At 38.8% G+C, this 27,378-nt stretch overlaps 1 protein-coding gene across 2 annotated transcripts; it reads left to right on the top strand.

The window, feature by feature from the left end:
* Nucleotides 1-564: 564 nt before the first annotated feature.
* LOC131243575 (glutathione S-transferase DHAR2-like) lies at nt 565-22,210 on the top strand. Of its 2 annotated transcripts, XM_058243034.1 has the most exons (6): nt 565-823; nt 903-993; nt 3,628-3,771; nt 10,777-10,894; nt 11,440-11,580; nt 21,897-22,210. In XM_058243034.1, exons 1-6 carry the CDS (start codon nt 574-576, stop codon nt 21,978-21,980), a joined length of 828 nt encoding a protein of 275 aa, XP_058099017.1. In that variant the 5' UTR covers nt 565-573; the 3' UTR covers nt 21,981-22,210. The 2 variants fall into 2 exon arrangements, with proteins under 2 accessions (XP_058099017.1, XP_058099018.1); XM_058243035.1 differs by lacking the exon at nt 3,628-3,771.
* The last annotated feature ends 5,168 nt before the right edge of the window (nt 22,211-27,378 follow it).

Consider the following 27,378-nt stretch of genomic DNA (forward strand, 5'->3'; position numbering starts at 1 on the left):
GGGGTCTCTTCATCAAGATCTTTGTGACCTTATAAACAGGTTGGATGGAAAATAAACATTCCAGTGGGCCCCATAAGGTTTTTAATGATGAGGAATTCAATCAATACTGTTTCCTATAGTATGGTCCACATAACATTTGAATCTGCTTCATTTATCAGGTTCATGCCCTAAAATGATCTTTCAAAACGGTTGGACGGTGTGGATTTAAGAAACATTCATCACTGTGAGCCCTACAGTCAGGGATCCCACCCACGGGTGGATCCGGGGACTCACTAATCCGCTCCCTGAAAACTTGCTGAAGTCTTTTGACGCATCCACCTGTTTCTAGGCCCTCATGATGAGTGGAGTAGATTTATTTTCAGGCAATCATGTAGAAGGTCGAATGAAACCAATGGATGGATTGGAATTCGCACTTATGTGTCATGCTGGCACGTGTGACGTGTGCATGAGATTCATTCACACGTGTCTTCGCTTAGCAAAGCTCGTTTAGTTTTATATCGTTCCTAATATTTTGAATCCGCCGTTTAAATAACAGTTCTCACCTGATGGACGGACTAGATTTGCATATAACTAATGGTGGGCCACACAGAACTTGGGCGCTGCGTAAAAGACGATTCGGGTCCATCTCTCTTCATGCAGGAATCGCGCAAAAACACAAACGAAGGCATCGGAGCAATAATAATCATTTCCGAAACCATCTATCTCTTAGAAAAGGAAAGAGAAAAGAAGAAGAAAAGTGACCTTGAAACGGCAATGGAGACAATGAAGCCGCTGGAAGTCTGCGTGAAGGCCGCTGTATGCGATCCTAATGCCCTTGGCAACTGTACGGTCACCCGCACACTCTCTCCCCTTCTCTCTATCTCTCTGTTTTGATTTTTTCTTTTCTTGTTTTGTTGGAAAAGGTCCGTGCAGCCAAACGGTTCTGATGATGCTCGAAGAAAAGTACGTTCCGTACAATAAGAAGCTGATCGACGTCAATCACATGCCCCAATGGTATTTTCCTCGCTTTTCTGCTGTTTATTGTATTTCTCTGTTTTTTTATTTTATTTAGGAATGATGTTTGCATCAGCGCATCTTCATGCGCGAAATGTCAATCTCGATACGCATCTTCCATTTTTTTTTTAATTTTAATTTTGAAAATGTAAAAAAATAATAATAATAATAATAAATAAATAAAGTTTTATTTAAAAAAAGACTGATAGCGTTTCATGAAAAATGTATTAATTTTTTCTATTTGTGGATGAATTTTGGTTAGTTATGTGTTGCAATTTTTAATAAAAAAATTATTTTTTGGATTTTTAGAAATTATGAAAAAATAAAAGAAATATCTACTTTAAAAAGTAATTATTTTATTTCATAATTATAGTTGTATGTATGATATATGTATATGTGGATGTGCGCATTGGTCAGTGGATGAATAAATGTGCTACGGATGGATGGATGGATGGATGTGTTGTGCATATGTGGATTGATTATGGATGCATGTTTGTATGCATGATGGATGGATGTATTAGTGCATGGATATGGGTGGATGGATAGACGTGTATGGATGGATGTATTAGTTTATGCATGCATGGATGGATAATGTATCTATGCATGCATGGATTTATGGATGGATGGATGGTTGGATGGATGGTTGGATGGATGGTTGATGTATGGATGGTTGGATGGATGGATGGATCGTGTATGTGTGTCTTAATGTATGTATGCATGGATGTATGTATGTATGGATGGAAGGATGTATTAATGTATGTATGTATGAACGGATGGATGGATGGACATGTATGGATGTATTTATGTATGCATCCATGCTTGGATGGATGTATTACTTTTCTTTGATTTATAAACAACTTTGAGTGATCATTGTGTTTCTGATGATAGTATTGGTATGAAATGAACTCATTTTGGTTATGCTATTGCACTGATTTTTATTTTTTTTACAAGAGCAAGTGCTTTAGCCCCTTATGAAATGGAAAATTAGTAATACATGGTTCTTTCTACAAATTTTTGATTCATAAATATACAAATTGTGTAAAGCATCTTCTAAAGTTTCACTGAAAAACCCCACTGTTTCTCCCATTTTTCCCCTAGTTAGCAATACATTTCCAGGTATCAATATTAATATTGGCAATATCGATTCATGTTTTCATATCCCCAACTAGCCATTCTAGTAATGACACCAATACTATGAACACTGCCTGTAAGTCACTTATGGGCTAATGGTTGAAAATTTCAAATATAACGTGGAAGGGGAGAAGCACATCTCTCTCTCTCTCTCTCTCTCTCTCTCTCTCTCTCTCTCTCTCTATTAAGAGGGAGAGATAGATAAGTGGGTTCAAAGGGCTTTTCCCCCTATAAAACAGTGCTTCGTATCAGTGGGTCAAGCTCGGTTTAGAAAATATCGGCTGTTTAAGTAAATGGCTTGGGATTGGGTCTAGTTGGTCGAGCCAACCTGCCCATACAATAACTTATAAATGGGGTTGAAAACCTAAAACAAAATATAGACTGGAAGAAAAGAAACATGCACATTAGCAATACATTTTTGTGTTACTTTACTAATTGAACTGGACCGTAGACTTTAGCCCCACATTCCATTCTTAGCCTGACCTAATTAAATTTAAATGGTTTCATTGGGGCGCGCTTGGGGTTGATTAATTTTGAGTGGTTTGGGTCAGGTTTGGGAATATTCAAGGGCATAGAGAGTTGAAGGTACAGTTGCAATTTTCATCATTAGTTGGATCAAGAAAGAGGTCGTTGATGGATATCTCTTCTTTAGCTTCCATTATTCAGTAATGGGTTGGTGTGGAAATAAGAATTTAAAGCTTGCTTCTGATAGTGTTGTATGAACTATGACTTGTTTTCATTACTGAATGAAATGGTGATGATGAAAGACGGTTGTGATATTGGGGCCCTCCATAAGGGTGGTAATGGGATGGGTTGCCTGGCTCATAAGAATTGTGTTAATTAAGACTTATATTTGGATGTATTATTAGTATTTGTAATTTCCTTGTTGCTTATTTTAAGTCACCGCTCTAGATTATAGGCATCTCGAATATGTGGGCCCACTTTTGTGAGCACCTGATATTGGTTTACCCTAAGAGTACTCAAAGATTCATCTAGATTGGCTCGACTCAATGGAGTATTTTGTGCCAAGGTTTCTTATGTGATTCTAAGATTTTGAACGTTCCATAGTCCAAACTCTGTTTGGCATGAATACACAACATCTTACCCGTAATTGACTTACAGGTTACCCGAAAATAAATAAATAAAATACTTAGCTCACCATGTAAGCGACTTTCACCTGAAAATGACTTTCTGATTACCGTGAAAGTTACGTCTTTAAGACTTACAGGTATCCAAATGACCTCCTAAAGAATAGGATTATCATATCAGTGCTTGATCCACAGTGGGCCCTAACAGATCAATGGTCTGGATCACTCGACAGTGGAACTTCCACTCAAGTATGCTGTCCATTTCCTCTGGTCGAGAATCCTGCAATTCCCTTTCATGAAGTGGGTATTTGTTTATATTTTCCCTTCCATTGATTTTGCATAGAAAGAGGTCTTTATGTTTTGAAATTTGTTGTTTCTTTACTGTTTTGATTTTGGATTTGGATATGGTTGCTAGGTTTCGAGAGATAAGCCCAGAAGGGAAGGTTCCTGCATTGAAAATCGACAATAAGTGGATCTTCGATTCAGATGTCATTACAGATATGCTTGATGACAGATACCCAATTCCTCCGTTGGCTTCTCCACCTGAGTTTTCGTCTCTGTAATCATTGCCATCTTATTCTTTATTTTTTCAATCATATGTATTCAAGCTTATATGATCACTTCAAATTGCAGATTTTGAAATGTTTGATACCTTCTTATCGTTTTCTGGTTTTCTCTTCAAGGTTTCTTGATGAATTGGAGGATTTCCTTTTCATTTTATATTGGTGTTTTTTGTTTCAAGCTTTCAATTGCATTGTGATGGAATGTAAAATAGAAGAGATAGGTACATAAGGGAATTATATGATCAGTTAGGCGAGGTAAGTTTTCTATGTTAAGTGATACTGTTATCGCCATTTTTAATACTCAGATAGTCAGTATTGGTTTCATGACTTGAGCAGATCTCTTGTTCTTTGCATGTGGCACAACGCAGAAAATGGAAACTCTGTAACCCAGATTCGATTTCCCTGCTTTTCCTTCTCTAGGTCACAATTTGGTTTCCCTGATTATCCTGCCCTAGGTCTTAATTGTGACTTGAGCGATAGCCAATAGCACCCCACTAAAAGTAGACTTCCAAACAAATCCAGGTCTCTCCTTTTCTTTTCTTTATCTTTTTTTTTTTTTCGTTACATTCTTGGGTTAGGTAGGCTAGAAAATTGTACACGAGCATATTTGGATGGAATGTATTATATCAATGAATTAGTCATCATTATCATCACCGTAGCCTTTCTCTTTGCAATTTGGGATTGGCTTTTGAATGTTAGATTGGCAGTTCTCCTATCGATTGGCCCACCAGACACCAGACTTCCTCTGTTACTTGGGCACTGCATAGGCTCACATTGACACTACCTAATACTCCCATGCCAACATGGCCCGAAAATTAAATGCTTCAAGAGAGCTAGAATGATGACCCTTTTTGTATCTGAGCAAAGCCACCAACATATAAGTGAACCCCACTTTCCATGCTGCTCTTCTTCATCCCCACCAGATTGTTACCAACCATCTCGCATGTGCAAGTTGAACTTGGACCTTTGGTAATTTTATTTAACCCATCAATTATTTTCATACAAGGGTGGCCTACCAGATGAACAGACCGGCCCAATCTTTTCATATGGTCTTCTTCATGGCAGGGGCTCCTCATGCACCACCTTGATGTCCCACAAACTTGCCAGGCTGGCATGTATACTGCGAGTAAGGTGCTTGCAGGGCTAGGAAATCTACCAAAATGAAATGGATTACTAAATCTACCAAAAGGGCATGTACTAAGGCATTTTGATTAAATTGGCTGGTTAGCTACTTGTAGAAGGCCAGGTGAGGGAATTTATGCAAGTGTAGTTGGGTATTTATTCGTGAAGAATTTCCTTCATTTGTAGATGCTTTCAAAACTTCAAAAAATCCTCTTCCAGTCATTGGCTGCTCTTCTTCATTGCATTTGCTTGGGAATCTCCTCCCCTGACGCATACAGGCATCACTCGCTATATGAATTTCTGGGCAACATGACAAACATTTCTGAGAGGAATTTTATGATCCTTGACCTAAGGAGATATCCATAGCATCCTTCGGTTTTCAGTTTATACAAGTGGGGCCTTTGGCTTAGTGATCTAAATTGTTGATCTATGGGCCTCACAGTGGATGCACCATGTCCCTAGAAACTTTTAGATTGGAAGATCCTAGCAATCTGATCTTTTGCCTTTCTTCAGTTGAATGTGGAACTTTTTTCGTTTCTTAACCATCTATTGCAGGCCAATCAATTGGAGTTTTGGGATTGTTTCCTCAATGAGCTCTTGAGGTATGGTCCAACCGTGGTGAGTCAGCAATAGTCTGAATCATTGAAACCTACTTGTACAAGCTGAAAACCCAAGTATACCATTTGTGTCATTGGAAGGATCGCAGGTTATCCCATGGTTCTCACACGATTCAACATCCAAATTTGATGACTGAAAATTTGAAATTTAAAGGTTCCCAAAAGATTTGCGAACATGCTAATGCTCGCTGAATTTACTGCTAGCACACTTGTTCTTTTAGGTTTGCCTATGATCATTATGCTATTTAGCACGACCTCCTGTTTTGATTGATAAATCAGCTAAATTAAACCAGAAAGTAGGATATATATATCATCCTTTATCGTAAGTGCAGGTAGGCCAGTGTCTTTGTGATGCAAACTGTTGATATTGGGCTCCACCATGGATGAACCATGTGTTGGGTTTTCAGTTCATGCACCACACAACCACACCTGTGAAGAATCGAGCAAGGAAAAAAGAATAAGGAGAGGGTCCATACTAGAGCATACATCTTTGATTGATGAAGATTCTCTACAACTTCGCTTGTCAAGCTATAACTATTCTCTAAGAGCTCTAATGATACAAGACATGAAAATTAAATCTGATATGCAAGATCTCAGGCTTTAGATTATACTAATTCAGAAACAATCACATAAAATTCCACATCCCACACAAAAGTTTAAACATTCAAGCAAGGGGAATCTGTGTGGGTCCAGGCCTACATAGGCTAGGGCTGGATCAGTAAAATTATGGACCAAACGATACTCAAAAAGAAGTAAAAATCATCCACACATACACAGCAATCAATCCCTAATCCAAGGGATTCACCAATTCCAATTCAGAGAACCCTAGGGTAAGAAAAGGGGCAAATAAATTGAAAGTAATGCAATCTAGGATTAGGGAGAATAGGTATGAGAGGAGTAAAATAGGCGAAAATATGAACCTGTAGATAGTCCCCGCACGCGGACAGTAGGATAGGCCTATAGCACGTGCGCAGGGGTCTGGCCGCACATGTGAGGGGGCGCCGAATGCGGAAAGCGCTTGCTTGGCTCTGGTCGGCCAGGGGAGTGCTTCAAAACCCCCAAGTTTCGTGTCGATCGGATGCGCAGTTTATTTGTGGTGCTCCACCAAAATTTCGGCCCTCCTGCAGGGCCAAAATCTGGAAGTCTACTGTAAAGAGAAAAACTGTTGTAATAAAGGATAGATTTGAAGCGCGGATGGTGGTAGGAGATGAGCAAGAGAGATGGTAGAGGATGGGGGCAAATCACGATCGATGTGGCTTCGCACCATGATAGTTAGCCCTTCGATGAAGGGAGGGCTTCACACCCAATTGGATTGCCACAACTCGAGAAATCAAAGGAGTAAAAAAATGCAAAATTTTTATTAAGCTTCAATGATAAAAAAAAAAAACTACAAGGGGTGCCTATTTATAGGAAAACCCCATACCCCAAAACTCGCGCCATGTGCGCTACCTATTACTTGGTGATGAAGTAAACAAAAATAAAAACTAATCAAAGAAATCTAAACTGTCCATGATACGCTAAATAACATTAATAAGCAAAAACTAAAATATGAGATTAATCAGACTAGTGGGCCACAATCATGAGATCCCATGATGGGCTTTACTTGACTATCGGGCCACAATCACGAGATCCCATGATGAGCTTTACTTGACTATCGGGCCCACTCCAACGAACCAAAACTCCGTCTTCTAGCTAGGAGGCCCTCCCTGGATGTCGTCATCAATCCAGATCGACGGTGGGGCCCTCCTTCTCCTTGCGCACGTGCGTAGGGTGGGCGGCGTGCGTGTGCGTGTGCGTGTGATGTCCCGATCATCTAAGCCTTCATCAATCATCTTTCATTGATGAAGATTATCTACCGGTGTTTTAAATGGCGGTATCATGTTGTGTAGCATTCAATCCTTTGTAGCATGTAATGTAAATAGCATAGCATATAGCATAAGCTATACAATACTTCTATTTTTTTAATTTTTAAAATTAAAAAAATATGATAAATAGTAAAAAATTGTAAAAATACCTAAAAGATTATTCATTTTTTCAAGTATAAGCATGTTCAAAAAACTTATTAATAATCATTTGTCAAAAGCCAATTCACATATATAAAGTTATAAATCAAATCAAATAATGATCACATCAATAACTTTCTAAGTAACTCAATTAAATTAATAATTTCTAATTGAAACCACAAGTCACAACTCACATGTGAAAAAGAAATAAAAATCCCATGGGTTAGGAGTATTAAGTACAATATAGATATCATCAATACAAAGAAGGGTTTTCGAAACCCTTTTATCTTTTTAGTTTATTTTAAATGTTTCTAAGTGTGTGAGTTTCTCACCAACTTTAGCAAAGGATTACCACCATTTTAAGTGTAAGTAAACAAAAAAACGGTTTTATTTTAACTTTACATTTTAAGTTTTTTTAAAAATAATGTGTGTTTTACACCATTTTTAAAAAACAAAACTTAAAAAAAAACCATACATTGCAGCATATAATACAAATGATGCATGCTACATAGTCGTAGCATATGCTATGACTCCTATAACATACGCTACAGGAGATTTACGCTATTTAGTTATGCTACATAGCACTACGTAGTGTGCGCTATGACCATTGTTTGAAACATCATTCTCTACACTTTGCTCGTCAAGCTATAACTATTCTCCAAGATCTCTAGCCTTCAAGGATTAACCACCCCAAGTTCTTAGAGCTCTGCTCCCTCTAGGAGATAACCTTACATGTCACCCTTTAGAAACTATAACCCTAGCTCTTATTAGGAGAGAGAGGGAGAGAGAAGGGGGGGGGCGGAGTGATTTTCGAGTTGTGCCCTATAAAACCAATGTGAACCTTGTTCATTGGCGAAGTGGATATGATATAGATGATCTTAGCCAAAGATCATGATGATCATGGGTCCTAGTTGGATACGTGATTATGCCATAGTTAATATATGCCAGTATCATAAACGTACATGAACATGGGTTGTTGTTGTCGAGAGCTTGAGATTGGACACAAAGTCACTGACAAAGGGAGAGTTGCGGTCCATGGATCTCAGTAACCTTTTATAACATGACCACTCAATAGATTTTAGGACAAACCAGTGGATATTATTTTGTATGTGGTCGCCTTGTGTGAGGGGATTGGGACGATTACTTACATAATCTTCAGCAAGTGTTTGCTGAGTTTTATGCTAATACCATTTCATGCCTTCATATCTCCTTTATGGATTAACTAGGGATATGACATGTGCAAGGGGGGTGTGGCGGGGGGCGTGGATTTGGAGGGGGGAGAAAATGATTTACTCCATCTAGTGTATTGTGTTACACATAGAATATAGATTTTTTTTTATCCACTCCATCTTTTCCATTTTTAACCTACAGTTTTTTGGCTTCTTAGACCTCCAGGTTCTGAATTAGATCAAAGTTCAGCTGGTCTTTTAATGATTCACACATGTTCTTAATGTCCCTTTTTCAGTGCATGAGATTAATTTTCTTCTTTAGGATGTGCATTTCTTTTGTGTATTTAGTTGATAAATACATAAAAGAAATGTCAACTGAGGTCTTGGTATCGATCCCTAGTGGGGGTGGCTAACAGTGAAGTGTCAACTGAGGGTAGGGTGTACTAACAAGCTGACGAAAAAAGAAAAAAGAAAAAATGTGCATTTCTTTTATGTATTTAGTTGATAAATGCTATTATATCCAGCTCCTGCATAGAACTTCTATGCACCTCCCTCCTTGCGATACAAGTGGAAAATATGTGTGATGATCAAAACTGTTGATTTGATGGGCTGCAAAATAGGCAGAACATATCCCGAGGGCAAGGGTATTGGAGTGTGTAGCCATCCAATCAGTGGCCTGAAAGAGAAACAGAAACAACTAAATGATGGGTCAGAGTTGTTCTATACTGAGATATTCAGCCTATAGCCATCCATGTTGTGGCCCACCTAAATGGGCTGCATCTACACAGATGCTGGCCATATGTACCATGAGGAAGGTACTGCATAGAGCTTCTCTAATCTAAGCTTCTTTAGAGCATTTCTCTGTTTAATTTGTACTGATTAAGTTGATTGGACATGCATGTATGTAGTTTGCTTTGGGGCTGTTTGGATTTGTGGAATCGTCTGGAAAACCATGGAAATGCAATCAATTTACGCAAATGTGACATTTTCCCCTGTTTGCGAAATTTGTCTGTGGAAATTGATTTCCATTTTTGTGGTTTCCCTTGAAAAAATGCTATTTTTCATTTCCTCAAAACAACCTATTAAATCTAGATTTCCATGGTTACAAGAGACAGGTGAAATGCTCACCTGCGCACCAGTTCTCACGAGAACTCGTGAGAACTTCTTGAGAACTCATCTCACGTGATATGAGCACAAAATCAGAACCATCCACGTGATGCGCACCTCGTGAAATCCCTAGGGCCCAACTTTCACCCTGATCCAATACTTTGGTGGGCCATGGCAAAAGGAAACAGTTTCCTCCCTTGATTTCTCCTCTCTCTTTGCTATGACCCACCAGAGTTTTGGATCAGGGTTAAAGTTGAGCGGCCCTAAGGGTTTCATGCCGCATCACGTGGATGGTTCAGATTTTGTGCCCAGGACACATGTGCAAAGGTGCACAAGTGAGCGTGACTCCAAGAGACAACTCTCACATTTTGACCGATGACCCTTTAACATTTCCATGGAAATCACATATGCTAAAACAAGCAGTTTAATGTGGATTCCTTTCCACATATTTCCCTTTCCTCTGTTTTGTAGCTCATGGGTGAGAGGATTTTGGGACCATCTCAACTGCATTTTCCTGAAATTGGGAAAATGGAAACTTTTTTCACTCTTGAGCAATGGTGCTGTGTCAGGGATTCTTGACTTGGTGATATGCAAGTTATAAGCAGGTTTTTAGCTTGCAGTTTGCACAAGGTGGGACCCATGGTACTCGTTACGATTGGTTTGTTGAACCTCACTGTGGATGGACCATTCCCCATGTATGTCCCATATTGGGAGATCCTAGCCACCCAATTTGGATCTTTTTCAGTTAAATGGGGACTGTTGCTATATTTCTCTTCTTAACTGTCTACTTTCCATAGAGATAGTTCAAGGTTAGAATTGTCTTGTTGAGGAGATCTTTGGATGGTGGTCCAAGCATGTTGGGCACAACAATCCAATGGTCTGGATCATTAACCATGGCCCCCACATGTGCAAACTGAAAGTCCGAGCAAACCGAATCCTACAATTGCTCATCCCTATTTCTAATTCCAATTTTTGCATTGCAGGGGATCAAAAATAATGCCATTGTTGGCCAGGTTCTTGAAAAGCACGGATCAGAGTGATGGTTCAGAAAAGGCATTGGTGGACGAATTGCAGGTGTTGGATGAACATCTCAAAGTTCATGTATGTGTTGATAGACATAGTAATATGATTATTTGCTTGTTTGGGGAAGTCCTGCACTATTAAATGCCTAATGGAATGAACCAGAAAATACAGTCAGACGTGTATGCAGTAAGTGTTAGTTGCTGATTTTTGCACATATATTGGAACCTGTACCCCTGCTAAATCTTTTCATGAGTGCCACCATGGCAAGGCTGCAAAATCCAGGTTAATTCATCAGGTGGGGCCTACTATGTATGTGCCACCCTGAAATCGCGATGCCCTGGACATTAGGTGGTCACATGTGTTTGGCGAATGCAAGCATTAGATGACTGACCAGCCTGACCATTGGTGCATGGCACATGCACAATGACGGCACTCAGATCTCACATACCGTGCCACATTGGCACAGCAGGTTTCAAGATCCTACTCATGTGAGTAGCCATCACATTCTTTTGCACACAAACACACTGCATGTCTTAATTTCAAATTCCTTTCATAATTTAAGATATGATATGCCATTTTCATCCATTCGAAGAGTCATCCAATTAGTCTTTTTATGTCAGCAGGGCCCATACGTTGATGGAGATGATGTTACTTCCATTGATCTGTTCCTGGCACCAAAACTGTACCATATGGAGACTGTCCTTTCACATTTCAAGAATTGGACTATCCCAAAGTCTCTAAAATATGTTGAAAATTATTGCGAGGTATGCATAAGGCTTCCTTACAGTTTCATGCTAGTTTGGTTTTAAAGGTTGTCTTGATGAAATCTCTTCTTGGTGGCAACAACAAAAAAATAAATATAAATAAATATAAATTCCAATTTTGATGAATTGTTTCTTGCCATTTCTTCACATGTGGTTCTTTTGCACAGCTTCTTTTTTCTAGGTTGATGGAAGTATAATAATTTACATTTCAGTCGATATAAAAAATGCATGCCTCGCATAAATGGAGCTCTACTAAGCAACACATGCTTCTTGACAACTAGCCATGTGTGCTGCCAACCTAGAACATGTGCGGCATCCATGCCATGCATCATGTAGATGACCTGGCCAAAAAATCAGGCCAGTCAACTCATCTGGCGGGGCCACACTTAGGAAAATAAATTGTCTAACTGTCTATACTCAATGCACACTCGTGGTCCTCGGATGAGTGGACTGACCTGAATTCGGGCCCTGATGATCTTATATGGTGGCAACCACCTGTCACATGACACAGATGCACCTGTCATATTAAAGTTCGTTGTGATCTCATTACACTACGGTTGGATTCGTTAGTAATTCGTTGGTGTTAGTTTCTTGACAAGACTCAGGTTTGAGCTGAATGTGAAAATGTTTAGATTCTAGTACATTGTTTTGAATCACATGAAGTTTTTCTTTATAAGTTGTTTATGTCTTGTTCTTGAGGCACTCTTTTCATACATTAGCAAATCAGGTTGTGGCATGTAAATGCAAGCCTTTCCTACATGGGGGATTTTGACCACATGTGTGGGCTCCTTTGGACCACACATGGGTGAGGGCATAGTTTTTCTCTACTTATTTTTCCTGTCCTTTTTAAGTGTTTTTTTTTTTATTTTTTTGTGGCCAGATGTTTGAAGCATAATGATATTTGTTATAAGCTTGTAAAAGGCTATCTTTGGGATGTTTGAAGCATTAATATATTTGTGTGGATAAAAGGCTGTTCGAGAACAAGGATTCCTCACAAAATAGAATTTTTTTTCCCATGGATATGGTGTTTTTGCTATTTGTATTGTAAAAAGTTGTTTCGGAAATTAACCGTCATGGTTACACTTTTCCTCGGAAACGTAGCTTTTTTATTCCTCTCAAAAAGCTAATCCATGGGTATTTCATGATAATATGGGATGCTTGTTGGTGTTGACCATTGACCTTAGGTTCATTTCTTTGGTGTTCCATCTAACAAAGAATGTCAATTGACACGTGTCTTTTTACATTTCCACTATTTTCCATGTTGGACGATTCCTGGGGGTTTTTCAATATCCACAGTTAAATGTTACCCTACTCAAACAGCCCCTATGAACAGGAATAACTTATATACCCTTACTTTAGGATGTGCATGTGTGTGTGTGTTTTTTTTTTTTTTTTTTTTTTTTGGTGGGGGGGGGTTATTAGATTATTAGAATTTCTTTGTTTTAAGCCTATAAAAGGATGTTTGGGATATCTGAAGCATTATAGCATTTTGATTATAAAGAAATTGCTTTCTTGAGTTGGTGGTCATAAAAAGAAGATAAGAGAGGGAACATGTGATCTCTAGTTATCTACTAGAAGGTTGTGGGTTCTCCCACGGTCTTCGTTTCTCATTCTTATTTCCTCTGGGCCCCCTTGAGCTGCTTTGCATGTAGAATCCTTTGAACTACTTGCTCAATGGCTTTTCATTTTTCTGGTACCATGTTGTAATTTGCAATAAGAAAGAAACTATTGGAATCATAATTTTAAATATCAACTCAGAATTGGTGAGGAATGAAACAAGCATCCTACTGAAACACTCACCAATTCCAGAAAACGTGCTAGCATGTCATGCGTTTCAATAGTGCTCATGGAATCCATCATTGGATAATTGTTATGCTTCTCTTTTCTTTTCTTTTCTCACTAATCAATCAGGCCCTCATGGGAAAGTTCGTGAAAGGATTTTCAGTTTAGTCAAATGATTCTTCCGAACCATTTTGCTTGCATTTGATGCCACTGCTCCACATGTTCTTTTGCTTTGTACTTTCCAGTGGATCAAATTCCTTGCATGAGAATGCATTTGATGCTCCACATTTTCCTTTTCTTTTTCCTTATTCCTATGATCTTCATGCACATCCAACACCGATTTTCTTGCCTTTGATAAATTTTTAGAGAAAAAGATTCCCTGCCCAGAGTTGGAGTTTTTGTACCTCAATGTGGTGGCAACAGCAAACAGATAAGATGTTGACGTGCAGTGTTTCTTACATATGGGCCCCACAGTTTGGTGATTCAAACTATTGAGCAATTGGCCCACATTGGCTGATGGGTAGATGCCAAGAAAATCTTTCAGATTGAAAGACTATAACCCTTTGATCCCTTACCTACTCTTTGTTAGATGCATGCATGCCAGCCACACTGGCTGACACGTGCCAGTGTGTGGCTGCTGGATCCATGCATTCCAGCCACCTGGCTACATGTGCCAGTGTGGGACAACCCCTGGTGGGGCCCACTTGACATATGGCAACAAGATGGGCTGCTAGCCCACAGCATCCCTCACCGCCGCCCATCCATTTTTCCTATTTAAGGGCAAGGTTGCATGGGGCATAAGAATGGAAGCAGCAAAGAGGCAGAGAGAGAGAGAGAGAGAGAGAGAGAGAGAATTTGTGCATGCGACACGTAGTGTAAGTGCTACAGTATAGGAAGGGGTCCTACTCTTATGCTTGCTCGAGGTCACATGCATCGGCATACCATCATCGCCATTGGATCAGGTAAGTGAATTGTCGTCTTCTCTGTGTAGTTGATTTGAGTAGGCCGTTGATTTCCATATTTCAGCTCCCCGATTTCAGTCGTGTAATCACATTGTTTGATCCACAATCATATAAATGGATCTAACCCGTCGTGTTGTCTGTATGCGCCCTAATAGTGGTATCAGAGCAACAATCGACGCAGTTCCACTTCCAACAAAAGAAACCGTAAATTTCTTTTATATTGTCCCCCATAGGTCACACTACACATGGATATGCAGCAAATAATGATTAAAAAAAATAATACAATATCTTTTTTGTCTGCCATTGCTCGATGGTGGCCCACAAGGACATATTATTTGAATAGATATATTTGGTATTGCATTATTTTTTTGTAATTTTTGATAATTTATTATGGGCGTCAGCTGGCTATTGTCGCAAAAGGATTCATTTATTGGCCTTTCGACTTTGATTGTTTTTGCTACACCCAATTGGATAAGTGGAACTTTTAGGCTGGATTGAAAATGATCACATTGCCCTCACTTCAATTTGTTTAGGTGATGTTGTTGTCTTTGAACCACTGATGATGATTGCGCATAAATAAAATTAAAATAATGTTTCGAATGTATTTTCCGATCGACTAATATGGGACCCTCTCTTGCTTGATGTAGTGATAAAATGGCGTCTAAATCAATTGTGGCCGACCTATTGAAAGGAGAAAATTTTGATGGCAATAATTTTGATGACTGGCGAAGGACTGTTAGAATCGTGTTAGACAAAGAAGACATGTTGTACACATTGATGGTTGTTAGGAAAAACCCATAGATAGAAAATGGGGATATGCCTATAAAGAAGCTAAAATTTGAGTAACAGGAGTATAAGAAGTGGGAGAAAAATAATAGAGCAGCTAAAAACATTCTTCTTGGTTCTATGCATAAAGATTTGATTCCCACATATGAGATCTATAAAATTGCCAAAGAAATATGGGATGCCCTAGTTGGTTCATATGCTAGAATATCAAATTGCAGGATAAGGACGATGCAAATGGAATTTGATGCATATAGAATGTCTATAGGATGCTCTATTAAAGTCCATATTAGAAATATTGAACAAATGATGATTGATTTGCGAAATATAGGTTGTGTCATAACCAAAAACTGTTTCAATCTCTACCCAATTATTGGGCTCATATAAAAGATTTCCTAAATCACAATGAAGCAATAAAAATGTTCAAGGATTTAGCTCATCATTAGAGCATTAAGTAAAAACTAGGGCCATTCAATCCAGTAGTAGTACTATTTTTACTGCAGAAAGTCGAAAGAGATTTGACTGATCAAAGAAAATGTTTAAGAAACCAGGTAAGCAGTATGATCCCACTAGCCAATTCAATCCATCTTATCACTCACTCATTCATCCTTGTTTCCATCCACGTCCACCTCATTACTCAAACAAACCACCCCAATCACATCCACCTCAGAGTCAACCATATCCACCTAGGCGCCATCCAATTAAACCTTCACATCCGTTACAACCTCGTGATGCATCCTTTGACCCCAGGTCACGGGGTAGAGAGAACAAGATAAGAGCCAAGGGACAAGGTGACAGCTCGTGTTTTTTGTGTGGAAAACAAGAGCATTGGGCTACGACTTGCCCTGATCGAAAAACGATAATTTCCCCTCCACTCATTGGTTGTTTTTGAACATAAATATTGATAGCCGATTTAAATGCTAATGAATAGATTGTGGATTCAAGGGAAACAAAGCATATAAAAAAGGACGGAGATGGCTTTGTCAACTTTCGAACTATCCTACTTGGAAGTCACAAGTTGTACATGGGAAATAATGCGTTGGAAGATGTCATTGGAGTTGGTAAGTACAGCCTTGAGTCAAACATGGGATACTCTCTTCTACTTAAAAATACTCTTTTTACCCCTGGAATGAGAAGAAATTTAGTGTACGTTACGAGTTTGGTGGAAAAAAATTTATATAAGATATTGTAAAGATATAGTCTTGTTGAGAAAGAACAATGTAATACTTATGTTAAGAAAATCATTAGGAGATCTTTTCAAACTAGATGTTTTAAATACATTTTCATCAATGTCAAGTAGTTATTCATATTTTATTGGTTTAAACAACCCTAACATTGTATTTGAATCTATTAAGTGGCATAATAGAGTAAGACACATAGTAAAATATCGTATGGTTAGGTTAGCACGAGATGGGTTACTAGGACCAATGACAAAGATAAATTTACCCTTTTGTGAGAATTGTGTGTCAAGGAAGACGACTAGGAAACCTTTTCCTAAAGAAGATAGATGTAAAAAAACTTTTGCAAATTATATATAGCGATATATGTGATCCTCTGAACATTCGAACTCGAAATGGGTGTCAGTATTTTTTAACTTTCATTAATGACTACTCTCGATACGGAATGTAATATTTAATTTCTCAAAAATCAAAAGAGCTCGATTGCTTTCAAAAATACAGATTGGAAATGGAGGATCAGTTGGATAAAAGAATTAAAATATTGAGGACAGATAGGGGTCGAAGAAACATGTCTTACATCTTCAAATTGTATTATGAGAGTGTCATTGTTGTTAGACAGTATATGATGCCCGATACTCCTCAGTAGAATGGTGTTGCCGAAAGAAGAAATAGAACCTTATTGGATAAAGTTAGATACATAATGGCCGATGCAAATTTACCTATTAATTTTTTGGGAGATGCATTGCTTACATCCACCTACGTATTAAACTTAGTTCCTTCAAAATCAATTTCCAAGACACCTTTTGAATTATGGACTGGTAGGAAACCATTGTTAAGTGGTTTACGTCCATGGGTTCATTAGTTCATGTTTTACTTCCCGCTCCAAATAGAAGTAAATTAGACAAATAAAAAACAATAAAGTACACTTTTATCCGGTATCCTCTCCACTCAAAAAGGTATGTGATGGTATATGAAGATCAAAATAGATGGATTGAAGTTGAGTCCCGAGATGTAACATTTGTAGAAGATAGATATCCCAATAGAAAAAAACTCAAGATATAAATAGAGCTTTATGAGATGCCGAATACAATTCAAGAAAGTGGGAGTGGTAATCTAAGCAATGGCAATCAGGGCATTTCCACAATTCGTGAAGTCAATGAGAGCACATTGGCTAGTGTTCCGGAGTTTCGACGTGGTTTGCAAGGAAGAATTCCTAAAAGATATTTTGAGATAGAAAGTGAATTGTACACTTGCATCGCGTTGGATGATGATGAACCTGATTCATATCAAGACGCACTAGCATCTCCAAATTTTGAAAATTGGATCTATGCAATGGACGAGGAAATTGATTCAATGATTAAAATATCATATTTGGAAACTAGTTAATCTTCCAGTTGCTTGTACAACAATTGCAAATAAGTGGGTATTCAAAATCAGAAGAAAAGTAGAGGTTTGATTGATAAATATAAAGCTTGTGTGGTATCAAAAGGCTTCACACAAATTGAAGATATCAATTATGAAGAAATTTTCTCCCCGGTGGCTAGGTTTACATTGATTCTTAGGACCCATTGGAATAGAGTCCATGTACTCCCATGAATGGGTGATGTAAATTATTAATGTTGTGTATTTAGAATGAATCTTCTATATTCCCCACATTAATTAATTATTCATTTGCAATCAACTTTTTCTAGGCCTTTGAGATCATCTGTGGTGGACCATGTGTTGGTCATTAATTTTTGTCGACAGGCCGGTCTTCCCTAATCGCACGGAAATTGACCACCCTAACATACGCTTGGGAGGCATGTTCAGGATGATGAAGCACACTAAGGTGCAACTGCCTTCTGTGATGATACAGAAGATGAGGAAGCACAAGTCAAGGCATGATCGCCTCCAGTCACAACTATATATACATTATTTGGATTCCTAATGGGTTGAGCATGTTCAGAAATATTTCACACGTGTTAGTACTCATTAGCCTGTGCCACCACATAGGGGATAGCTTTGAGTGACTAGGGATGAGACCAGGTGTTCCGTATCCATTATGATATGGCCGTAAAGGCCGATACGTATAGGTAGCAGCCACTGCCATTACATGATATAGGGTGAAATATGGCAGTTGATTTTTTTGGGACTATATCAATCGTAACAACCGTTACAGCATAACGGTAAAAAAAAAAAAACAACCACTTCTTTTTTATGTAAATTCATTTTTTCCCCTTATCTTTACACTTTTCTCATTCTAAAAACTTTCCTACATGATTCTACAACAAATTTTGACCATTCGTACTTTAGTTTTTAGGATTAAAATAGTAGATTTAAGCGATTTGGGCGAATAGAAGTTCTTAGGGCCAATTTTTTCATAAAGCCGAAAAAAGTAGTATATATGCATAAAATCCTATTTCTAATTCTAATGCTTGATTGTAATGTGTAAACATTAAAGACATATAATCAGGTTCATAAATTCACCAAACAACCCAATACAACACTCTCACCAAAGAGTGGACCATCAAGCTACTATAAACATGTTTTAAAAATGAATACAAATTTGGAATATTTACATTATTTTAGATTTTCTAAATATTTTTTTAGAATTTTTCGGGTAAATTTTTTTTGAACCATTACAGGGGCATCGTTACGCTCCAATATCAGCCATTACTACTGATATACGTATCAATAACGATGGCGACCTTTATAGCCATCATTACTAATACAGAATACCTTGGATGAGACTATAAGAGTTGAACATTCATAGTGGAGGCGAGGTTAGGAGTTGTCAAGCCAGTACTCATGCGCTTTAGGCAGGACCTCTATTTCCTGATGATGTCATGGCCTGTGCGGAGCCAAGTTAGGAGTTAATGAGCCAGCATTCATGCACTTTAGACGGGATCTCTACTTGAGGTTAGGAGCTTCTAAGAAAGAACTCACACACTTTAGGCATCAACTGCGCATTGTAGACCTAACGTTTGCCTAGTAATCTCTACTTTGCGGTGTGGATGAGTGACCACGTGCTCAGAGCATTGAGTTGGACTCCACTTCAAGACCGATTTACCTACTGGTGCCTAATCCGATGTGGTCAGTGTATTGTGTGAGCAGGCTGGTCTTATAGGTGGCCCTTGTGCCCTCATCTACCCACCTTTGCATATAGGATGATGAGATTGAATGTCGCTACTTTAGGATATAGTACAATGGTCATGATTGATCCGACCTGGGATGTACTGCTGGGAAAGCAGCTTGGTCGATTCTAAATTACATAGATGCGTGGGAAAGACCCCTTGGCAGCAATACCAGGTTCCTAGGACCATGATTACGCACTTTGAGACTTACCTTCTGCAACATTATCGAGTCTGTGAGATGATGATTTGCAAATTGTTTTCATAAGATTATATGTATATAAATAATTTATTTCAAAAGACTTTAAAGAACGTTTGCAAAAGGATTTATAATTCAAACTCAATAAGAGGATAAGTGCATATGCTGGCAGAGCGATTCTAGATTGAGGATTGTCCGATGTGGTCATGCTAGTCTAGGACAAGCCTTAGAGAGCTAGGGAGGCTATACACTAGTGTGGTGGTCATTTAGTGTATAATCATTTGTGCGTAGAGACACTAGAATCTTGGTTGGTCCCACTTACCTGATTCTTACTCCTTGAATGCGATCTCGATTAATCTTGTCATAGCAGACCCTTCAGTATTCCCACTACAAGGTTGAATGGGAGATGTTAGACGCATGCATGCCAGCCACACTGGCTGACATGTGCTAGTGTGTGGCTGCCGGATGCATGCATTCCAGCCAACTGGCTGACATGTGCCGGTCTGGGGCAACCCCTAGTGGGGCCCACTTGACATGTGGCAGCAAGATAGGCTGCTAGCCCATCACTTCTTCACACCATCTCTCACCACCGCCCATCCATTTTTCGTATTTAAGTGCAATGTTGTGTGGGGCGTAAGAATGGAAGCAGCAAAGAGGCATAGAGAGAGAGAGAATTTGTACGTGGGATGCGTGGTTTACATGCTACAGTATAGAAAAGGGTCTGCTCTTGTGCTTGTTGGAGTTGCGTGCGTCGTCATACCATCATCACTGTCAAATTAAGTAAGTAAAGTGGCTTGTCTTCTCTGTGTGATTGATTTGAGCAGGCCACCGGTTTCCATGTTTCGGCTCCTCGATTTCAGTCGTGCAATCGGGTCATTTGATCCGCAATCATGTAAATGGACCTAACCCGTCACGTTGTCCATATGTGCCCTACGCTCTTAGATAGTCAATAGAAGATAAAGCAACAAATGACGTTCAACAAAAAGTAGTCCAAGTTTGAAGTGTTGGAATTTTCCAACCTGGGAGATTTTTGGACCATCAGCTATCAACAGTGGGTCCATAAGATCGATGCTTTGGGTCTCCGAACCATGGTCCCCATGCCCGCCAACTGTAACTTTGCTGCTGCACATGAATCTATCGTTCTTTACTCTTAGTACAATACAATAATCTGACTGACCACATGCATGACATAAATGATGTCAGGTAGAGTATCCATTAAGTATTCTTGTATGTTAGTCAGGAGGATGATGTCAGGTAGAAGGTTGTTTTGCAGCATAGGTTTGGATTCTGACTTAAGAATCCAGATACTGGATTTTGCATTCTTTCAATTGCATTTGGCAGCCTGGATTTGCAATCCTTTGGAATTCAGAAATTATATTTGGCGGCCTGTGTTTTGTCTTAAGGAGGCCTTGGAGGAGAGGAGAGATCAGTTATGACAGTTGGAGAGGAATGGAAATCCAGATTTATGGACCCAATACCTTTTCTCTTGGAATTTTAAAAGGGGCCATTTGAGGATTTGAAATCCAGGATTTTGGGGGATGCCGAACATGATTTGGATTTGAAATCCTTGCTGCCAAATCACCCCTTTGGGATTGAACTCACTACCTCAAGGTTGCAACATCAAACCGTCTAAGTGAAATGCAGGCTTAATCTGTAATATCAACTATCCGCCAAGTGAATTAAACTACAGAGATTCATCTTCTCCGCAACCGTTGCCATTGGATTTTCCTATCCCTCCAACAACAGTGCCTATGATTTCATCACACAAAAATTCATTGAATTGTCAAGCTGAGCATCATGCACTTCTATAATTGATCTGGCATTTTCTACGCCTAAAAGGTATTTAAGCTTTTACCAATGTAAGAGGATATCGTTGCCAATCTTCTTGTAGTATTTAAACTCTCACGGTATGTAATTTCTACAAGGGGGATTTGTAATTTCAGAGCTGTGTTTGGATGTAAAAATGATTTGAACTGTGACATGACAACAAATAGACAATGTTTCCCAGTGTTCGTAATGAGGAATTTGCCTTCAAGTTGCAGTTACATTCTTTTCAAATGCACGACTTGAAAGTAATGTAAATGCAGTTTGGAGATGAAGCTGAAGGAAATCACAATTCTGGACTTCAGTAGATTTAACTAGTGCAATTCAATTCGATATTGCATCCAAACACACCCTTTTTGGCTTTCACATTGTTTTCACTCTACTTTCATGAGAAAACTGAATCAGGTCCACTGGTTCGATGGTTCTTAGCAATAGGACTTTTGATTGCAACAATGACAATCTTTTTTTTTTTTTGCAGATGCTTTTCTCTCGGTTGACATTTATAAAGACCCATGCTTCCCCAGACTGTGTGATTTCTGGATGGGAGGCCAAACTGCAATAAGGAGCTAGCTTGACTTATTTTTTCTTTCTCATTTTCCTCTCTGGAGTTCATTAGGGCCTGTTTGGAACCTGGGATTAGGTGGGGTTAGATGGTATGAAATTGCATTTTGTTCAAGGTAAATTTCATCTGATGTTTGAAAAAGATGGGAAGGATTGGGTTAATACAGGTATCATATCATCCAGTCCTAACAAGAGATGCCGTGGGATTTTCAATGGATTTCAAAATCTACTCCATTTGTGAGCCCCATGATTGATGCATGTGTTTTACCCACACCGTCCATCTATATGCACCCTTTACATGTGACAATCTAGTTGCACATGAGTAAAGGCGACCGGCATCAGTTGTGAAATTTGATCCAATGATTACAATTCCATGGTCCACCAAGCATAGGTTTGGACTTAAATATAGTGTTTTTCTCGGAGGAAATTTTTTACCCCAAACCATGGGATTGGATGGTCGAAATAACATGGTATTTTCAGACATATAATCATTGTGCAATAATTTTTTACATCCACCTGATGCAATTCAAAACCATTTAGTCCCTTGCTATGTACACTGCACTAAACAAACGGACCATGAACCAGGTATCTCTTGAACCATGGACCAAATGGACCACCAACCAGGTATCTCTTGAACCTTGATTTTGATTTTCATGTATTCTGTGGCTTGTTATGGACGCTAAATCCACAGTACTTGAACCATTGACACTTATGCTCGATTCTGTGGTTCCGTTTATTCCAAAGTCTTTTATTTTTCACCCCCTTATGTGACTCTTATGGGCAAGACATGTGTGACGGATGTCTAAGATGTGCATCTGATGGGCCATGGACCATGCCGTTTGGATGGCCGGGCCAGGATCAACTCATTAGTCAGGCCACAGAGGTGTGGAAAATAATAGGGTTTAAAAGAGTAACCATGTGGACCAACCAGTTAGGTGATGGCCTACTTTTAAGCTTGGTCATATGCACAGTGAGGCCCACCTGGTGACTCGTCAGATTTGACTTTCATGCGCATGTCATAAGTGTGGGCTTATTTAGATCTTCTATTATCCAATGGCTAATTTCAGGCACTCACTGATAGTGCTCCGTATTATAACTTGTTAGGGGCTCTAATAATTAAATCACAACTTCTTAATTTTACCCCGAGGCCATATGTTAGTTTGCATCATTTTGAAAATGGTGGTTGTTCGTCCTCCTCATGTGTTATTGATGAGCATGTCCTTAAAATCACACTGATCAAGTAATCTTAACCATTATTTTAATGGCTATCAAATTGATAGTTAAAAGTAAAATTTTCACTCTGCCAGCTCAAAGGGAAAAATCATAAGGTTAATATCATCTTATTAATATTAGAGATATGCGTGTGTGATGCACCTGGAGTGAGGAGGGGATAGAAAGGGAAAAGGAAGGGTTAGAGGGAGGAGAGAGAAAGGGAGAGTCCTCTACAGCACTTGTTTTACACCATGTGTAAATAACCAGTCTGTGGCTCTACCATGGTTTAAGTGTAAAATCCACTCTGCTCATTAGATACAAAATGTTAGGTCATGAGCAAAAAAAATCAGCTAGATTTGCAACTCAGGTGGGCCAGACCATGTGGAGCAGTGAGTGGGATGCTGACCATAGATTTGATGTGTGCCACAATGTGGTGTGTCTTCCATCAAACCTGTTAATCAGGTCTAACTCATAGGGATGAAGAAGAGTTGCATAAATCAGCCAGTCGAAAATTCAACTGAGCCACACCATGTGAAATTAGCGGTTTGGGGAGCAGTTGCTATATAAGTACCAATGTTTTCACCAGTAATGTAGTGCAAATGGTTGCTTTTGGCCCACCGTGATATGTTGATGACATCCAATCCGTCCATCATGCATGACCTCCCATGCCTTGCCATGAATCTTAAAATTAGGCAAATCCATGACTCATATCCCTTAAATAGTTGACAGGGGACACTCACTTTCATTCTTGTAGAGGGCCCACTGGTTTGTGTATACGCATCTAATCCATTGATATGAAACATCTACCTTAGATGATGGCACCCTTAAAATTCAGTCCATTCCAAAACTTAGGTGGGGCCAGTGAGAGTCAGAGGCTGGCTTCCCCTTCCAATTGTTTGTGATTTTGTGGACCACTGAATGATAGATTGGCTTGATTTTTGGGCCCATGGATAACATGAGAGGATGCACATGATGGTTGAAATCGATGTCATTAACACATCACGGTGGGCCCACATCAGTCATCTGCACTACATATGGTGAAAACATTTGCACTAGATAGTATCCCTACCTCAGCGCACATGCATGTGTGTGATGGGGCTTATATGTGAGCTCTTGCAAACCATTGAGTTAAAATGAATGTATGCAGAGGCATAGAACCATGGAAGCGCTTATAAGTGTCCCAAAAGGTGAATTTAGCCTTTGGGTCATTTATTTATTGTTGTACATGAGTGATACAAGGGCTCTCTTGACTGCTTGTATTTGAAATGCACTGGATTCCAAATCCTAAATGCCATGGAATCCAATGCATTTAGAATCCTCAATGGTACTTTTGTAACTGGAATGCACTGGAATTCAAAATTTATGTTTGGCAGCCAGTATTCTGAAAGCATTGAAATCCTATATTATATTCGTAAAAGCCTGAATTTGATTAACTAAATCATCTACGATATTCTAAAATGGTGCGTAAATGTAAGATTGTAGATAGTTATTATAATAAACCCATCAAAACATACATTTTGATTGAAATCGAGGTAATTCCAAGCCTCAAGAGGACCACAAGAGTGGGCCGCCAAACCTGCAAACATCTACTTAAGTCACAAAGACATTAAATCTAGGGGCCATGGTGATGTGTATGTGAGAATCACTACCGCCATTAGATGGGTCATCTAACATTACACTCAAGCCACAAATTCAGGCAGACCTGAAATTCAGGTGGCCACACCAAAAGAAATAGTTGGGAGAGAAATGTTCACCCATGATTTTTGCAAGGCCTACTATGATTATATGAAATCCACTCCCACCATTAGATGGCACAACAAAAAAGCTTGGATCCTAAAATTAGGCCCATCTGTGATTGAGGTGAGCCACTCCAAGGAAAACAATTTGGAGGGGGAGGGTCCACATTGTCTATACACTATTTCCAATCGTGTAGTCCACCTTAATCACGAATGGGGTTGATCTTTTGGGCCCATAGCCTAATACAATGTTAATCACCTGGTAGTTGGAGTGAATTTCACATAAACATCACAGTGCCACTTGCGTTGTTGACCCATGCTATCTAGACATTGCACACACCCTGTGCGATTCTCCTTTATAGTTTTGAAGATAGATGAGTCAGGAATCACGGCATTTTATTGTGATTTCATATTGTTACTTTTCACAGCATTTTATTGTAATTTCAAATAGTTACTTTTTGAGGATTTGGAATGCATTCAAATTCAAATATTTCGTAACCATTTAGCTGCCAGAAAGGGCTCAAGCCCACAAAGAAACTCTTTTTCTTATGAAGGCAATTTAGAGCTCTTCCCTATTTAATGTGGGACAAGCACAAGAGCCTGTCAAATATCGCCCCTGTTTGCTTTGAACCACTATAAACACCATAATCTGCCATTGTTGAAAAAAAATAATAATAATAAAACTTTGTACAACAAGAAAAAATATAAGTATATGAAGATTTAAACCTATATTCATGATTTAACCTGATTTATAAGAATGTTAATAAATTAAGTCTTGAATTGGTATGCTTGTACAATATGACTCAAATTCACTCATATTTTTCAACCACTAGATTTTCATGACTAGTATGCATGTTACAGCCATGTGCAAAATCCTATTTCATGAGCGCTCTAGAAATTCAACCACAAATCTCATAGTAAGTGGTCTCATTTCCATAATCATATATAGGTGAGTATTAAAAATATATATATATCATGTAACCAATATCCCACTATAATAATTATTGACTCATTAAGAAATGTAATCAACCAAATTCTCATACATTTTGATTAAGTGGACAATTATCATTTCATAATCTAACAATTGTCTTATATAGTTATAGTTTAGTCGCATTGGACTGAATTTCTAATTTTATATTTTATTTTGAGCTCTTCTGAAAGGCAAATTACTCAATAGAGTTTGATCCACTCAGCTTCTTCCTTAGCTATTCTTAGGGCTATGTTCACAAATTTCATGTTCAAATGAGATGTATTCATATGCTTCTTTGACTTCCAAGAAATCACACCCGCACCCATGGCGAAAGCATAAGCACTCGCAAATTTAAACTCATCAATGTCACAATACTATCAATCACAGTTGCATATTCATTTTTTGAATCCCTATAACCTTCATTTCTAGTTTATTTAATACTAGGATTAATTGGCATGCTCACAGGTTTACAATCAAAGCTATTATACTTTTTCAATAATATTCTTAATATAGTGAAATTGTGATTAAAAAAATCAATTTCTATTCTTCGCAATTTTCATTCCTAATATTGTCTGTTTAACCTAAATCTTTCATTTTGAATATTAATGATAAAAAAGGCCTTTTGTATTGCCGACATATCAAAAATCACTTTCCCATATTGCACGAACACTTAAAGCTGAATTGTGGCATACAGCACATGTGAGGTGCTTGAAGTTATATGGTAGTACATGTGCCACAAGCAACATATTAGCATATTTCACACGTGGGCATTTGAAGCTAGATGGCAGCACTTGTGCGCATTAGAACATTGGCACATGTGGCATATATGAAGCGATTGAATATGGACGATGGCACATTGGCGCATGTAGGGTGCAAGAGAAGATGAATGGTGGTGCATGTGGAACATTAGCACTCGGGGCCAACATGAGAAGATGGATGGTGACACGTGGCATAGCAGCATAGCTAATGCATAACCGAAGATGGACAATGGTTCCTTTGGCACATATGGCTAGAGGTGTACATGAGTCGATTCGAGTCGAGCTTGGCACAGCTTGACTCGGCTCGGCCACTTGCTAACCTCAGCTCAGACTTGGTCCTCGAGCTTGACTGGCCAGCTCAGCTGGGTTCGGTCAGCAGCTCGGGCCAGTTCGAACTGAGTTCGAGCCAAGATCAAGCCGAGTTCGCCTGTACAACATTTTTACAAACACATGAACTATACTTTCAAAATCTTGTTGTATGTAAAACAGCAACGATGGATTTACAGGTATTTCATCAAACACCTTGTAAACAACATAAAAATCAAGGAAAAAAAAAAAAAAAAGGTATTTGTTTCATATATGTACCTTCCTTGCCACCAGCCACACTTTATTGAGTCATTTCATCAAACACTTAGTGAGCATTAGCAATATCAAAGTAACTGAGTCATTGAGCTGAATCGATCCAAGTTCGATTCGAGTTGGGTTCAATCCGAGTCGATCCGA

The sequence above is a fragment of the Magnolia sinica genome, chromosome 4 (assembly GCF_029962835.1).
Source record: "Magnolia sinica isolate HGM2019 chromosome 4, MsV1, whole genome shotgun sequence".
NCBI classification, from domain to species: domain Eukaryota; kingdom Viridiplantae; phylum Streptophyta; class Magnoliopsida; order Magnoliales; family Magnoliaceae; genus Magnolia; species Magnolia sinica.

Coding starts and splice junctions, on each gene's coding strand:
- LOC131243575 (XM_058243034.1), top strand. CDS start 574: ATGGTGGGCCACACAGAACTTGGGCGCTGCGTAAAAGACGATTCGGGT. Junction 824..902: donor TCCTAATGCCCTTGGCAACT/GTACGGTCACCC, acceptor TTGTTGGAAAAG/GTCCGTGCAGCCAAACGGTT. Junction 10,895..11,439: donor ATGAACATCTCAAAGTTCAT/GTATGTGTTGAT, acceptor TTATGTCAGCAG/GGCCCATACGTTGATGGAGA.